Source organism: Corvus moneduloides, chromosome 4 (genome assembly GCF_009650955.1).
Source record: "Corvus moneduloides isolate bCorMon1 chromosome 4, bCorMon1.pri, whole genome shotgun sequence".
NCBI lineage: Eukaryota > Metazoa > Chordata > Aves > Passeriformes > Corvidae > Corvus > Corvus moneduloides.
The window spans coordinates 50298279-50315873 of NC_045479.1; the positions used below are offsets into that span (position 1 = coordinate 50298279).

The following is a 17595-nucleotide window of genomic DNA, read 5'->3' on the forward strand; positions in this document are numbered from 1 at the left end:
TATTTATTAGAATTAGTCTTATAAACCTGTCATAGTGTAATTTATGCTTTCCTCTCTGTGCAGGCTACAGCTTTCCTGCTGTAAAGATTGTGAGAAGACAGAGTGGTCCTGGACTGAAAAAAACAAGAGTGGCTGTGAAATCTTGTACTCATATGAATGCTGAGAAAGATGACTTGAAAAATATGTAGGAAGAAAAATAACAGTGACTAACATACATAAGAAGAAAAGTCTAGTTCTTAAGAGGACATAAGCTTTTCCACATGCTAGGGAAACTTAGAAAAAAAGGAAAGAACCCTGAAAAAATATTTGAAAATGTTTGTTTATTTTTTTTAAAAAGCAGTGAAGTTTACAGTATTGTCTGCATGGCCATCACCATGTTCCCTTCATACAGACAGATCTGTGAGATTGTAGAGTTAAAGAAAGCACTTCAAATTCTTATTCAGTGTTTCTGTTTATTTTTTCTTCTTTTTATTACTCCTTTATTTATTTTCTTTTTTTTTAAATTTTGTTTGGGTCATATATATCCATAAGGTTCAGACACTTGTTTTTATCTGATGCTTGGGTGTTTCTGTCCTTTTTCAGGTTTATTAAGATCTGGTCTCCATTCTTCATTTGAGTTCATGTCACTGTGCTTGGCCATGTGGTTAACACGTATAAAATCTGCCATGCTGTAGTGCAGCCAAAGGAGCATTGCTCCTCACCATTTTAGCTGCTTCTCAGAGTTTGTTCATGGCTGAGGTTGAATGTTTGTTCTTCCATCTGCTGGAATCCCAGGGACGTTACGATGCAATATTGTTCCTGACACAGAGCGATGAGTGTGATCTTTACTGTGGGAAAATTCCTCTGACAGCCGTGCTGGTTCAGAGGAGGTTTGTTGTTGATGCTCTCCTCGGTCACAGGATGTGGCTCAGGCAGCTGTGTCTGCACACAGAGGGGTGGCTGATGCTCCCTGCCATATTACTCCGTTAACCTTCTGCCATCTCTTGACATTCTTTTGTGCTCACACCTCAGTCTGCCCTGACTCTGTCTGTCTCTTCCCTGCAGTGCACTTTGATTGCCAGGTCTCTGGCTTTTCAGCAGAGCCTGGTCCCTGAAGCTCTCCACTGCAGTTTCATGAAGATTTTAGATAAATATGGTGTTGCAAATTTGAGTACTTCCCTGTAGCAGGGAAAACCTTTGCTGACCTGGGAAATGAGCCCAGTCCACTGTGTGGATTGCTGCCACACAGCAGTACAGCAGTGTTTAATTTGGGTTTTTCAGTATTTGATGGAAAGGGCTCTGTATTGCACTGCTGTTAATGGCACTAGACAGTCTCTTGCATAATACTTTCATTAGCCTGTTATTTCTCAGACAAGACCTTTGCTGTCCATTGGGTCCTGAGAAGACCTCCTGTGGGTTTTGATAAGACCAACATGTGGAGAGTTGGTTTAGCTCCCTGTCAAAGCAAAATCAGGGATTTGAAAAAACTCAATAGCCAGGTCCATTCTGGGATGGTGAAGGTGGGCTCCAAGGCATGCAAGGAGGCTCATTATGTGAGCATTTTTTGGGGGCAGACTGAATGATGGTGACTGATGAGGATCTCTGGACTCCAGCTGGGTGGACGCTTGTCCCCCCATTCCTCAAGTGGTCACTCTTTCCTTGTCTTAGAAGAAGACTGTGTCTGGGCTAGAAGTGAGGAATGGGAGCACAGAGAGGAAGATTTGTGTAAGGCTTCAGTCGTGGCTGTGTAAGAGGCAAGTGCATGCCACAAGGGAGACCTAACATTTACTACTGCAGAAACACATCTGAGTATTGTGTAGAGAGCTCAGATTTGAAATTTGACAACCCAGCTCCTTCTGGCAGAGTCTGAAGCTTTTAAACAGAAACTGTGCTGGAACTCTTGGGAAGCTGTTCCCTGGGGGAAAGGTCTGGAGGCGGGGGATGCACTGGGAGGCTCACTGCATTCTGCTGTCAGCACTTCCTAATCAGTTGTGCAAGTTGTAGAAAGAGGGCTTAAGAGTTGTGGGATGGCAGTGGAGAGAGAAATGTTTTCTCTCTGAATGTAGGAGGAAGTAGTGAGAGTTCAAAAGGGCAGAAATCTTCCTAAGGTCCCGCTGGCATCTTGAAGACAGTAAACTCTATGCAACAAATAAACAAACAAATAAAATGACAAAATAGAATGTGTGAAAGATACCTATTGAGCTCTCCCTCAGCAGTGGAATTCAGAGGCTGCACCAGATCCACCTTTATGGGACTGTGCTTCATTTCCCTGAACTACCTTTGTGCCTCTAGACTAGCTGTCGTTTAAGATTCAACATTCAGGTCTACATTTAAGCAGCACCTTTAAATCAAGATTTTTTTTTTTCAAGCTTCATTCAGAAATGATTTCAACCATCATTGAAATACAAAAAGGATGGTTTATATTTCCCATAAAAACTGTACTCTCTTTGAAAGAATAGCTTATACATACAGTCTGTGGGTATCTAAAGACTATTTTATCCAAAGGCTGGATTCTGCCTGTTTGGAGAACAGTGTGTTAGATCTGATGGTCTGGTATGTAGGAGTCCAGAGGTGACCCAAAGCTGTATTTCCTCATGACCACAACATTTGCTGCAGTAATAGCATCCCAGGTCATGGGAACCCTCTGATCCCACAGATAGGTAAAGGTGGCAGAGATGGCCGTGGGTCAGTGGTGACTTGAGCAGTTTGCTGTGTGGGGGCAGCCTCTCTTGCTATGTACTCTTCCCCATGTTCTGCTCAGCCAAGTCCATCCCCAGACCTGATTCCCCACAGGCTGCTCAGGAGAGCAAGTGCCAAAAGGTCGTTTTGAGGAGCACGGGCTCACATGGCCGGGTTCAGGGAGCACATGGCAACTGAAGGCTAGGTAGCAGTGCATGCAGCTGAAGGGGATCCTAAAACAGCTCTGTAGAGCTTCTAAAGGCATGGTTTAGTGAAATTTTGGTGGTGAGATATGCAAAAATACATTTTGTTGCTGTAGAAGCAACAAAATGATGCCACAGTACTGTCAGAAGTATGTATCTGTCTGATTGTGACAGAAAATTAAAACAGGTGAGGCTTTAATATTCACCCTGAGATAAAATGCTGCATCTTAAGAGGATTAAAAGTTTTGTTCATTGCCAACAGCATATTAATTCATCTGTCAACGGGAAGAAAAAAACAAGAGTGTGATTAAGATCATATTTTCTCTGAGGTCAATGATGCCTTAAATCAAGGAAATTCAGAAACTCTCAGTTGTTTCACAGCAAAAGTAAATAACCAATTTAAACAGTCATCTGATTATTTTCAAGAAACAATAAAAAGTACTGTAATTTAAAAAAAATATATAAACCATTATTTGGTTCTGAACTATTATCTATCGCATTTACTGTGCAATACCCCAAAGTACATTATGGAAAAGTCCTCGGTTTGGAAAATCAAAGATTCTAATGATCTTCCTTTATCTTCAGAAACTTCAGAACTCCCTGACACAATCTGTTTCATTGGGCTTGATGACATGGAAATATTTAGTCATGCCATCGCTGCATGGGTTTTTTTCCTTAGACTGCAGTTGAAAGGGTTACTTCTTTACTATTAGGTCTACAAAAGTGTCCTGTTACTATTGCAATTTCTATTTGTTTTAAATATGCTAAAAGCAAAGACACTTCCTGTGGCTTACAGCTAGTATTTATTAATGTATTAAAATGTATTTATTATGCACTCTTAAAACTAGTTCAGTCTAACCATTATTTAAGTCTTAATTTGGCAAAAGTTGAGAATTGTTGGTTAAAGTTTTCACTATAGAATGTTCCTCACAGAGGTGTGTATTTTTGCTTCAGTAGCTCTGCAGCAGAAGACATGTGCTTTTAGATCGAGGCTTCCTGCTCTTTTATTATATATTATATATATATATATATGAAAAAAATATATATTATATATTATATATTTCATGTAGTAGTATACATATATAACATATATATATATATATATATATATATATATATATATATAAAACTTGCTGACTTTATAATATGTCCTTTTGTCTCAAATGCAGTGATGGACAGAATGCTTTTCTGACATGAGTAATCTTGGACAAATTATAGAAGCCTGAAAAATACTCAGCTCTTAAGGCTGAGTTTCAGTTTGAGGTTAATTCCAAAGACGTGCAGAAAACTTGATATTCAGATTTCAGGAAAAAGGAAGACAAAAATAATCAAGTTACATATCCATCTGCTTTAAGTAGCATTATTTAAATAAATTATGCACATTGTAGTATCCTTGTTTTCATCCAAGGGACCTCTGGTTGAGACAGAAGGGTATTTTGATGGAGAGATTGAAAGAAATGGTGTATTCTGGGCCAGGAGGGGCTGCAGCCTTTGAGATGGACTTGGATACACAGATTGGATTCTCAGTGGGGCCCACGGGTAGAACAAGAGGCAACAGACAGATGCTCAAACACAAGAAATTCTGTCCAAACATGAGAAAGCATTTCTTTACACTGGGGGTGGTCACACCCCAGAGCAGGTTGCTCAGAGAGGCTGTGGAGCCTCCATCCTTGGAGACATTTAAAACCCAGGTGGATGCGACCATGCGTAACGCACCCCAGCTGGCCCTGACGGGACAGGGACTTGGACACCCTTGCAATCTGTGCTCCTGGAGGGCGATTTCGGAGAGGCTCAACACACAGGATATGGAGCAAGGCAGACGAGAGGGGAGATGTTTCTGTGGGCTTGAGGAGGGAATTGGCTGCATTGGGAAAGGCTGGGTGCTCTCCAAGGGGAGGGGTGGATGCTCATGACGCAGAACTCTGGATTAGGAAGCGTGGGGCAGGTCAGGGGTAGGTCTGGGTAGAGGGCTGGGATCTGAGTTTGTCTGTGGCCAGGTAGGTGGAACATGTAGCCAGCTTACTATACCCATTTCATCCAACTTGGATTTTGGCTTGAATAAAGTTGAACATGACTGTATTGCTTTGTTTGAAGCATCCTCAGAGGGTCACTTCACCATGGCTTTTTGCAGGGGGGCTGTCCACATTTTCTGTCACCTGGCCTTGTAGGCTTTTGTTTGATCTCGTTTTGCTTTGTGTTTACTGCTGAAAACATAGTAGTCCTTGTCTGTTATAAACTGGTGAAGCACTCTGTTTTAAATTTTAATAGCCATACAAACCAAGAAAAATTCAAAAGATTTTGAGAAAAAAAGTGCTTTAACTGCAGCTTGCTAGCCAGAAATTACCCCTTTAGAAAGCTTCTGCTCTGGAGACATCTGGCTCTGTAACAGTAGACGTAATTCTGGTGCACTTTGCAGCAGACCTGAACTGTGACTGGCTACTGCAGTAAGACATTCCAGTTTCTTTCTGGCTTCTGCAGTGAACATGCAGCGTCTGCGTCTGCCCACTGCCTGTGCCAGGGTAGGCCCTTGCCAAAAGACACATAAGGGATGTTTCAACAAGGAGGTTTTTTAAATATTCAGTGTTATGTCACAGGAAAATGGAAAGTTTTGGCATTTCTTTGAGTGATGGTTATCTAACTAACTGCATTTAAATTGATATTAATTCAAGATAGTAAATCACAATGAAAAGTCCACAAAAGATTAGTTTCCTGGTGAAATACAAATTCACTTATGTATTGCTTTCAGTTCCATCTGTAATGCACGGGTAAAGTAGAACCAAGTGAACTATTTTTTTTATAGACTATACTGTATAAAAATAATTTCTCTAATAAGAAGCAATTATTTCATACAAAAAACCCCAGTGTTCCAGCAGAGTCTTAATTCTCTCTGCACAGACATGAGGAAGACAGTTGGAATAAGGGGCATGTCAAACACATGATTAAGACACAGTGGTACTTCCCAGTGAGGTCTTTTCCCTGGGACCTGACACTGTATGCCGGGGGAGTCTGTACGTTTCTGGTTGGACACTTGGTAATACCCTTTTCTTATTCAAGTAACTAACCCTTTGCTTTTCCCTATCTGTAGTGTGTTGTACCAATTTCAGTCAAACACATTTTTAGCAGCAAAAGTAATGAAGCCTGTAAGTCTTGTTTGTACCAGTTTACAAAGAGATGTGAAGGCTGAGGTCAGAGAAGGTGCCATACTGGACTGCATTCATCCAGTGCAGTTTCCAGTGATGTTTGGTATGAGGTAAATACACAATAATCTGTGTTATATTTTGGAATACATTTTCTTGAGAGTTTTTGTTTAAAAAGATTTTCACGAGATGCGATTCTCATGCTGTTTGACTGAAATTTAAGGACCCACAAGACTCTGCCCTCAGGGTGCCCACAGGGGCAGCCTTGACCAGCTGAATACAGGAGGGAAGTCTATCCTTGTGCTTGAGGTTGTGCTTTGGCCAATCACCAAACCATCTTCTGCGAAGGATAAGTGGTATCCAGCAGTATTTGCCTATAGTATAAACAGAGCCAGAGGCTCAAGTGGGTAGATAACACTGACAACAAACAGCACTAAGCAGAGCTGGTGGCCATCTAAAGGCTAATGGGTTTCAGGAAGCATCAAGGATGGATGTTTGGAGGCAATCTCCCTGCCCTGCGGGCTGAGCAGAGCCATATGCTCCTGCTTTGCTGCAAGGTAAAGCTCCTCGGCCTGGTTTGATAACTGAGTAGATGTTGTTAAGTAAATAAATCAGGTATGTGGGAAGGGCCACAAACACTTCTACTTGAAGAAAAGAATGCATGTCTGTGCTTAAATTTGTTGGGAAGTAGCATGTCTCCAATGGCAGGGAAGACTTATTCTGGTGAAATGATGCCTGCTGATTTTAGAAACTTCTTGTATCTGCAAACTCTGCTCAGCATGACCTTCCTGCCTGGGCTGATGCAGTTGATAAACTCAGTGTGCCACCTGGTACTGGACACAAGCCCTTTAATCTTTCATGGCATTGAAGGAAGAGAAGTGTCACAGTGCTTTGAAGTATCAGGAGATCACTGGTGTAATGGAGATCTCTGCAGCTGCAGGGGGCAACAGGATGTCTCTCTCAGCTGAACAGCTGCTCTTTAGATGACCTGATCTTTCTGAAGACTGGAACCTGTTCAGGGGGAACACCCATAGGAGAGGCCACAGTTTAAAGTAGATTTGGAGTGCAGGGATCTACATTTTCTTCCTTGAATTATGGGGTCCCTGACATTATTAGCATAGCCATCTCCTTTTCCAGTGGTTCCCCTAAAACTCTCAGAAGCACAGGAGGCACTTCTTCTATGTAGACATCTGTTCCTGAGCTGCTCAAATCTTAGTCTGTGTGTGCTCTCCCTGTAGTCAGTGAGAGAAATGGGCACTGCTGAAGTTGACAACTGCTGAACTGAGAACAAAACTAGTTTAGAAAATCAGTGCTCTCTAATTGTGCTGACCAGCACTTTCTTGGGATGCATGTTGTGGAGATTGGGACCTGTAACCTCCATGTCTCCTCTCTCCCCTTATGCTGTGAAATACAGCAGTTCTGAGGGTACCACCACTCCAAGGAAGGGTGATACCAGCATCCTGGCAGTGTGGTCTGCTCAGAGGGAGGCCCACCATTAGTATCAGAGTTCTGAGAAACTTGAATACTATAATGTGTGATCATTTAGTTGTCATTAAGTTGGACATGCCACTTACTGTCTTGCCTGCCTTGAGTCATGATTCTGCATGTTCGTTCATTGACCATCACCAGGCAGAAGGCATAAGCTGTGGTTGCTGGTGCTTTGTTGTGTTTGGCAGCACCGTGATTTGCTGTGAGAGGAACCCTGTGAACCAGTAAGTGCTGTGAGCTCCTAGTAAAGACCTGCTCTATGTCCTAAGATGAGTTTCAATATAGAATTAGACTCAGGAGTCTCTGCTTTTTTCCTTTGTGCTTGGTGCCAGGTGAGAAGGCGGCTGGTACAGTTCACTGTAGTGAGGATGCCACCACCCTTTCCAATCCTATGTTCTTCTAATTGTCTACATAAAGCTTTTATTACCATGACTCAAAGCCTAACATTTTCTCTAGTGCTTTGTTCAGGAGAGCTTTTCCAGGGTGTCTGTCAAGTATAAGAGCCTTTTTCTCCTAAAAACCAGTGGTAAAATGCTTAAATGCATTGCTGGGGGCTTCCTCTTCACCATATATTTGTTCCTCAGGCTAGCCCTTATCCACAAAAGCCTTTTTTATAACTTGTAGAATGTTGCTTTTCCCAGAGGGGTTTTATTATTCTAGCATTGAGTGGTCAGCAATGAGGGTGCTGTGTCCAGGCTTTGTGCCTGGAGCCTGCAGTCGGAACCGGATGGATGGATGTCAGTGCTGCTGCAACTTAACACCAATCACAGTGCAGGATCAGGAGGGCCTCTTGCTTTGGTTGTTTCACTGACTCATAGAAGCAATTCTTTGTCAAGGAAAGCTATGATAATCAAGCTATCCAAGCATTTAGTAGTTTTTGTGGTTAATCTTATTTATTCTGAGAAAACAATTTTAGATCTCCAGTCTGGGGCTGGCACTGAATGGAAGTAGAATAGAAGCCCTGGAAGGAGGGGCTGGGACACCACCAAAATGCTGCATCTTGAGAAAACGGAAATCCTTAAATGTGCAGTGCAACTAGCCAAACAACTTCCAGTAGACCTGTTTTCCCCACTGACTCTGCAATTGTGTTATATTTATGGCTGCAGTATCAGCTCATTCACTGTTATGCACAGGAGTATTCATATAGGAAAATAGAAATAAAACTCACAATTGGATTTTTTCTCATGGTTATGTTATGCATTCCTTTATATCTGCTAAGGAGTATGCTTAACACAGCACTCACCTATCCAGCAGGGACATGATTACCTTGTTTTGTGGGTATTCCTTTGTAGGCTTAGAAGTCCTTCATTTTTCCTGTATTTATGATGAAATCATGGCTGTTTGTAATGTCAGATTGAATGTTCATACTGTGTTTACTCGGGCTGAGGAGTAATCTAAATTTGATCTTCCTCTCTCAACAATCAAACTTTCTGCTAATCATGAAGTTTGGATATTAGATTGGACATTATTAATGCAGATTTTAATGCAATGTTTGCAATACTAGCTACTCCTCTAAGTATCTCTGACTTATTTTTATGCATATAAATTGGATATTTGTGTTTATGTGGGGCACACATGTTCCCTCTGATGCCAGTTTGCATGTGGTTTATTATGAGTTGGCCTTAATCCTAATTTTTGATCCCTCAGAGTCACATAAAAAAATCATGACAGTTTGTTTATAATCCCTTTTTTAAATTTGTTATCCACCTCTGCTCACTCTGACATTAGAAACGTTCATGTCTACCTCATGTACAGGCCTGTGGCATAGATCCTTGGAAATGACCTGAAATTAGAATACAAAAAAAAACCCCAAAATATTTCAAGTATTTCCCTCAGTGTAGAAAATAAACACCTTATTTTTCTTCTAGTATTTTATTATTTTAGAAAGCTATCTAAATAGCTGGTGATTTTAATTAAATTAACAAATAACACTAAAGATTTGGTTGCTTCCTTTGTTTCTAAGTTCTCTTTGGATCATATTGAAAGGTAGTGTGTTCTGCTGGAACATTTTTCAGATATAGTAGTGGTTCCATTTCATCACACAGTTGCATGCATTTGGGACAAAAAACTGCTCTCAGAATTTAACAAAGGCATTACACATGCTCTGATGAGCCACGGGGCTTGATGTTATTGAAAAAATAACATATTTCATTTGGGTTTGATATGTCATTCACACACTGGGAGTAGATTGTCACACTGTGTTGGTAACTGTCTTAGATATTTGTGGGTGAACAGTTCTATCTTTAAAAGGAAACCAACCAAATGGAAAATCTAATGAACAAAACCAAAACAAAAAAGAGGTGAATCACCATCCTAATCTTTTGACAGTATTATATAAAAGATGAGCTGTACTCTGCCCCTTACAAAATAGTTTTGCCTTTTTTACCAGTCTCACACTGAATGATGTAAGGGAACTTGTTGGTGAAATTTGACGATTTGTTCTGTATTCTCTGCTGCAGGGAATGGGAATACCATTCTGGTCTGTTACTCCCTGATACTAGATGCCAGATATGCAAGTAGAGTCCAGGGGTACTACCAGGGGAGAAAAAGATACCATGTTGCATCGTATCTCAGGGCTCTCTGGTCTGCAGGAGTCCCTGGTTCCTGTGAGAAGGAGAAAGCCCAAGATTTGGGATCTCTTCAATAGCTTGAGTCTAACAAGGAGCAGATGCCCAGCCCCCTAAAGAAATCTAGCTAGACACCTGCCCATGATCCACAGTCTCAGTTGTACCCTAGAATTAGGTGGTTAAACTGGGCTAATAAATTTTCTTTTTTTTCTTTCTTATATGCAGTATTCTTTTCATACAGTTTTCTGTGTGTAATACTCTACCGTTTCATAACTGCTGGAGTTTCGTGTCCATTAGATGTGCCTCAGATGTGCTAGTGGCCTGGGAGAGGCAAAACACACAGAACTTCCTCTTTTAATTGCTGAGCATCTGCTGAGAGCTGCGTCTTGTTGCCGGTGGTGAACGGCTTGCAGTAATAATGTACGGAGCTGTAGTGAAGCTAAGATCTTTGCTAAAAAAAGATTTTGAAAGGCATTACAGTAATGTAATAATTTATTATTATGGTTCCTTGTATCTCTCTTTTGAAAAGCAATCTGTCTCTTGAACTTCATCTTTCAGGTAAGGACCAAGGCAGACAAAAATATTTTATTTGTGTCAAAAAGTACTTGTTCTTCAGTCTGTCTTATTTGTGTGGGTATGCATGTATATGTTTACTCAAAAAGCTTAATTTTTCTACGCAATAATTGCCTAAAAATGGTGAAGAAAAAGAATTTTTACATGAAATGCGGTTGCATAAATGCAGTATGGACTGTACAGAAGTATTTTAAAAATCAGCACAAGAGCAAATAATAACAAAAAGAGAAAAACATCCCTGCAAATCAGTCTGGTATAAAATCCTTTATCTGTGTTGAACAGGACTGAGATCGTAACTTTTTTTCTTCCAGCAGTCTCCTTCCTTTCTGTGCCAAAATAACAAGGGAACGGTATGTTGCAAAGAGGGAATGTGGGTGGAAAACCTCAAACAAAAAGTGATAAGACCAGGCTATGAGGAGAACACTGAGGACTTCAGACATCTCAGATGTTCAAAGATATTTTCCACTGTCTGGCTAGCTAGTCCCTTTGTCTCCCTGTCTCGGCTGCCTGGTGTGGTCCTGTGTCAGCCTTCCTTACTCCCTGAGCTGCTCCTGGTTGTCCAGCCCGGCTCCCTATGGGAACTTCTGGCATTTGCACAAATGAAGCACTGGAGACATTTCATTCCAGTGGAACATGCCTTTCTTGGCTCTACTTGGCTCTGAATGTTCTGTAGTCCAAGCTGGCAGACCCCACTGGACCTGTGCCCCACTGCCAACTTTCCTGCTGGGAAGGGCTTGTCAGGGCTGTCCTCCATCCCAGCTGGGCATGCTCCCCTGTTTCCACAGCTCCAAAACTGCCATTTCTGGGACACTGGCTTCATTCAATGATGGAGGTATTGGAAAACACCTCTACACTGGGGACTTGATAGTATGGCATCAGTGCAGGGTATTGTTTTTGGTTGCTTGGGGGTTTGTTTGTACCTTAAATACATGTCCCTGTGCGATGAGATGCTGAAGTTGTTGCACCACACTGGATTACATTGGTGTAATCATGATGTCAACTGTTTCACCAAAGATGTTTGTTAAAGATGATTAGGGGTCAGCAAAGTTGAGCAAAGTGTAAAGCCAAAGAGCTGTAGTTCTGTAATACGTGCTGCTGTTTGGTTTTGTGTTTTTCTGGAGCATGAAAAACACCTTGCTGTATTTTGTGGGTACTATGTTAATCAATAATCGGTGTGGCAGCTGTTGCCAGGACTGACAATACCTACAGAAGCAGGAGATTGTCACAGTGTGGGTTGGCTGGGGGTCTTACTGCATTTTTAGGAGGGAACTAACATTACTACAGACAAAATTAATTCCTTTTGGAGGTTGCTGAATGGTGCGGACTCATTGCAGAGTCACTCAGAGGTTTCCAATAGCACATTAAATGGATTAAATTTTTCAATGTCTTAAAAAAAATCAGTTTTCAGGCATTAAAAAACTTACAGAACAACGGGACTTGGAAAGAAAAGTTTAACTAATGTAATAAAGTTCCTCACCCTCCTCTGAGGCTTATTGAGGTTATCCTGTACTTCCTCTCTAGAGGCTTGAAGGTGTGGGACCTGTTGCCTTACCCTGGGGAGGACACAGGTGAGAATTCCCCTGTCGAGGTGAGCTGCTCAGGGCAGTAGGACAGGAGAACCTCACAGGTGGGATGGACTAATTTCCTGCTTCCAGAGTTTCTCCTGTGAAAAAGGAGGTTAAATGCAAAATGAAATGTTTTTCTAGTGACAAGAGAGAATAAAGATTTATGCTTTAGTGGATCAGCATTAGGCACATGTACAAATCTGCTTCTGTTGGTAGCTCAGATTTCCTGCTTGCACTGTTTTTATAGAAAGAAATTACTCTAAAGCAGAAATTTATATCTGTATAAAAAATTTAACATTTCATTATCCAGCTTCATTATTAAAACTCAAACTATGCTTTAGGGCTTAGACACGTGTCCTTACAAAGCCAAATAAAATATGTGTATTATTTTTCTGCAGTGATTAAGTGAGGAATAAAGAAGATCTGCTCCAAGAGTGGCAGTGGTTGAGAAGCACATCCCTTTCTCTGGAAAATGTGAATATACAGGAGACAGCTTTGCATAGCATATATTGTTTCTGATTTAAATATTTCATGCTGGTTTGCGGAGGAATGTATGGAAGGTACATTGTAAATTAATCTAATACTTGAACAATGTCTTGTGCACATTGTAAGCAATCACAGCAATACAAATGCTGGCAGGAGATTTCCTTTTATGCTTTCTGTACACTTAATTACATTATCTTCACTGCTGTACAAGAGAGAAAAACCATTTGTTGACCCTTCTTTGTAGAATAAACCAACAGCAACACTCAGCATAGGAAACAGAAATCCGTAATTCTGCTAGCAAACTGAAAGGTTATGGTTTTAAAAGAGCAGTAGGTCAGAAACAGATTTTAACACTCTCTCAAAGTCATTTGACAAAACATTTTAGGTAAATTTGAAAGAATTTCAGAGAAAGTCCTTCAGTGGCCTGTAAGGGGTCACCTTTCCCACAAGGCAACATACTGACCTGCCAAGCCTAAGACTAATGAAATAGATTATTATTAAATCCTTCCAGAGATACTGCATGGGTTGTTTGGGCTTTTCAGCTACCTATATGCATCAGTGTAATGAGAACTTGGCAGAGGGCCTGGGCTCTGTGACACCTTCAAGGATGTCGTTGGAAAAGCCCTGAGGTTTTGTCTCTCCTTGGAAACATTGCTGTGGGAAAGTCAGATCTGCTCATCAGAGCAGAACTCATTCTTCAGCCATTGCACGAGTGCACTTGGGATTTTGTTCCAGAGACCTGTGTTTAAAGATGCTTGGAGGCTTACTGATACGTAATAGACACATTTCTTTTGTGAACTTGCCGCAGTTGCTGGAAAGTCCAACCAGAACACTTAGTTTATTTGATGCACCGAAGCTTCTTATCAACCTGTTTTGACTGAAAGAGGTGTTAACTGCTCCATGTAGTCAAAATAACTAATTCAATTCTGGGAACAGGAAAGCTACATTCCTTGTCAGGATTTATGCCACTGTCATGGTCAAAACCAATTTGGACATGGCTTCTTGGTGCTGAGCATCCGTGCACACGATTGCAAATAATCATGACAATTGAACAGCCATGCTATTAATTCAGGTGCTTAAGTACAGATTTGTGGTCATCTGGTTAATTTAAGGCATCTGTGGGTTGATTTGAGTCACTATGATTATGAGCACTGATGTCCTGTCTGCTGACAGAGACTACAAGCTGCCTGTTAGAAAGTGTGCTATGAGATGTCTCACCACAGGATATGGCCTCTCTCATTACTTTCTTCCAGAAATGAAATACAGATAAATGTTCCCATGAGCTTGGTGGCCCTAAGTATTCTTACGGTGTGTGCAGAGCACAAAGGGACTGTTCAATGTGTGGAATGGAAAGCAGAGGAAAAACTGAAGAGCATTTTGTGCCAACAGATGTTACCAAAAGAGTAGCTTGGTATGTCTTGTAGGTACCCCCCACCACTGTGGGAAAGACAAGATCAGGCTCTATAAAGCTCTTCTGTGCTTTCCCAACTCACAGCACAGGGCTGCTGAGGGTCCATAAGGATGTTTGTGGGCATACACACTCTGTGAGCTTGGGACCATGTTCCCCATCCCCAGGACCAGAGGGACTGGCCTTGCAGTGAACTGCTGTAGCTCTGATCCCTATCTGTTGCTTTCCAGTCTGTCCTTCAGGCAGCAGTGGTCTCAGCCAACAACTCCTCGGTTCCCTAATGATTTCAGCACACTGAGCTTCTCAGGTGGCAGGTGCTGCCAGCCTTCAGTAGTACTTGCTTTTCCAGCCTGCTGCTCATGGTGGCATTGTGTCTTCTGCAAACAGCTCAAACCCCCTTGGCCTGCAGAGCAGCAGGAGTGTTTGGGAATGGTTAACCCACAAAAGCTGAGAAATGGGAGGAGTGGTTGCTTCTTTGCTTAATGGACCTGCATCTTTCTCCTTTCTCCTCATCCACCAGCAGTACTTTTCAGTGTCTGACATCTTGGGAAGTGCATGTACGTGTTCAGTGAGCCTTTGCAGAAACGTTCTTGGTTTTGCCCCCTCCAGACAGCCATTCCATGGATGGCCCCCAATGTCTGGTAGCTTCCAGCCATCAGCTTCCTGCTTGGCTGCTCTCGCCAGCACGAGACGGGCAATTCCTTTTGTCTGCGAGAGGACCAAAGGAGCAAGCTTAGGGCTTTGTTTCTATGTTTGATCATCTTTCGATTACTGAATGTCAGAAAAAAAATAAGCTCAGTGCACTAAAAATGCACTTGCAGATACACACTAGATCTAGATGGCTTTGAAGAATAAAGAAAAAGTAAGGAAAATGTTTCTTTGGTTGCTAGGATGCCTTTTTATCATTGAATCCAGTGTGCTTTGGGGTTTTTATTTTTATTTAGATCTGTGACTTATTTATTGTGGTTAGAGCATTGTTACAGTATATTCTGACAATAAATCTAAGTAAATGAGATAGTTGGCTAACACTTTGATGTGAAAATTAGGTCTGGAGTGTAGACTGGCCCAGGAATTTAGTATTTCTTTGAAGGAAAAATAGTAAAGAGAGTTAGTGATAGAAATTTGGGGTTATTCTTTACTGAAAATGTTATAAGTGGCATTTATTAGGATATTTGTCCCTGAAATGTATTCTGTTTGAACAGAGACACTTTGCATCTTGTGCAGCTGAGCAAAGGAGCATGAATTCAAGGCAGATATTTTCCTTCTAGCATTACAGACCCGGCTGGGAGCTTTAGTATCACAGAGGGAAATATATGTCTGGCTCTTTGTCCTCTGCTTTTGTGACAAAGGAGTTCCCATCTGAATCGCTCTGCTCTGTCCAAGCCCCCTCCGAGCCCCTGGGTTTGCAGCAGTCAGTCTTCGCAGTGTCCTGACGTCATCCCGTGTGTGCATAAGCTCCGCTATTGTCTTACGGCGAGCAGGGGCTGGGGATTGCAGTATCTGGTGGCTGATACCTCTTTCTGCCTGCCGGTATCACAGAAAGAACGCCAGCCTGCCCTTATCACTCGGATTTAAAACAGAAGCTCCTGCTTTTTGCTTCCTGAAGAAGGACCTTCACTGCGGTTGCAAGGAAAAGCTGTCTGCGGTGTTGAGCAGAGGAGAGGAGGAGAGAGGAGAATCTGGCAGCTTGGATAGCCTGGACTGCATTGTCTGGCTTCATGACCCCTGCTGTGTAGCAGTCTCATCCCTTCTCACATACACTCCGTCTTCCACTCTTTTTTCTTCTTTCCTTTTTAAAATAGCAGCATCTGGGGCGAGCCATGTTTGGCACTGAATCGTCATGTAAGTAAATGCATCCCATTTTCTATTGAGAACAGGGCTTGTTTTATCCTTGCTGTACCCGCCACACTTGCATTCTCTTTGCTGTAGGTCGTTGGTTAAAAGCTGTGGTCCTTGCCTGTTTATGAAGGGATGAAAGATGCTGGAGGGGAAGCATCTAACTCCTAACTGTGGGTGCATCCTCGATGTAAGCAGCAAGGCAGCGTAGGGCTGTCAGCACTGCTGAATTCAGGCCACTGGAAGATAGGGGGAAAAAGGCAGTTTTGCTTGAATGTGTCAGTTGATAAGATCACATCTGTCAGTGATCAGGAGTTGCAAATACTCTAATGAATGCACCACTCAGATATTACATTTGGGTACTGAGGGTGCTGCAGTATTAGATGGGCGAGAGCTGGGGGAAAGTGATTTAATCAGCAGGAAAAGACTGCTATCTCATGTCTATCTCATTTACTTAATTTTTGTTTCTGGGAAAAAGGAGTCTTCTGTGCAATCCCCCCTATGACTGAAGAATCTGCAATTAAATTAGGTGGAATTCTAAATATGGGTGAAAAATGCAAAATAAAAGGATCATTTATTTTTTTCTTCCTGATCTTTGTCCTGGAAAATCGTAACTGAGGCTGTCTGCTGTATAATAGCAGTGCAGATGCATGTCATTGAAAGCAAGCCAGTTTTCCTTCAATGGGAACAACAATTACCTACCTGGCAAATCTGGCGACTGAGGAAGGCTGGGGGTTGTTGTATAAATAATGTTGCTGGGGACAGTGTGGCTGTGTGGAGACTAGTCTGATCCAGTGATTATCAGGTGACCGAGAAATAGAGAACAGTTGGTTCATGTTGTATTTTGTGCACAAAACAATACTGCGCATTGGAAACGTGTCTCATTTGAACATGGAGCAATGGCTTTTGTAGAGCATTGTCACATCCAGCATAGTGTAATGTCTCCGCACTGCTAGGCTGGGACCTGTTCTGCTCGTCTCTTCCTAGGAAGTGATAACAGCATTGGGATACCTCATAGTTATGCCTTCCTGGCTGTCAAACTCCTTGCTCCCAAAGGGTTAATTGGTCCTGTCGCCTGGCTCTGGCAGCTCCCCCCTCCTCTGCCACAACACACAGTCAAGGTCAGGCAGCATAAAAACAAAATTTGCCTTTAAGATTTCTTTTGCTTAGGGACGCATTTTTCATGCACAGTTGTAAACGTCTGCAGCTCTGGGTCATCAGAGCATGAAGAGAGATGCCAAATATTGTAGCTGCACCTATTTCACCCTGCCAGGTCTGTGAGCCCCAGTTTCTGTGTCCATGGGCTCTGCTTCTGCAAAATGCACTGAACAGGCTCTGAGATAAAATCAGTGCCCCACCTGCCCTCATGCAGAAAGCCATAGTGCACACTCAGAGTCAGATTGTTCAGTCTTGTTCATTTTCGTGGTCCTTTCTTGGTTTACGAGGTGCGTTGGCTAAAGTCACGGGGGTTGTGCACCAGCAGCTGTGGCTGTTTTTGTCTCCATGGTTCCCACAGTTCCCACAATTTAGAAAAGGGTGATGGGAGCTTCCATAACAGCCACTACCTGTTTCCCAGAAGGGTCTAGAAACACTTCTTGCTTTTAAAAACGGGATTAAACAGAACATGGCTCATTGCCACTGATTCAAGCAGAGGCTATGGTCAGTCTCTGCCTG

At 42.1% G+C, this 17595-nt stretch overlaps 1 protein-coding gene across 2 annotated transcripts in view; it reads left to right on the forward strand.

Moving 5' to 3' along the window:
• ST7 (suppression of tumorigenicity 7) overlaps window positions 1–17595 on the forward strand; it is a 144675-nt gene that overhangs the window by 25897 nt on the left and 101183 nt on the right. Inside the window, exon 1 of one of the 2 annotated variants that reach the window (XM_032106272.1) lies at window positions 15506–15927. The exons of the other annotated variant lie outside the window; for it this stretch is intronic. Coding sequence (XP_031962163.1) covers window positions 15906–15927 — 22 coding nt within the window. The 5' untranslated portion in view covers window positions 15506–15905. Of the gene's footprint in view, window positions 1–15505; window positions 15928–17595 lie in introns of those variants that run through there. 2 annotated transcript variants of the gene reach the window in all.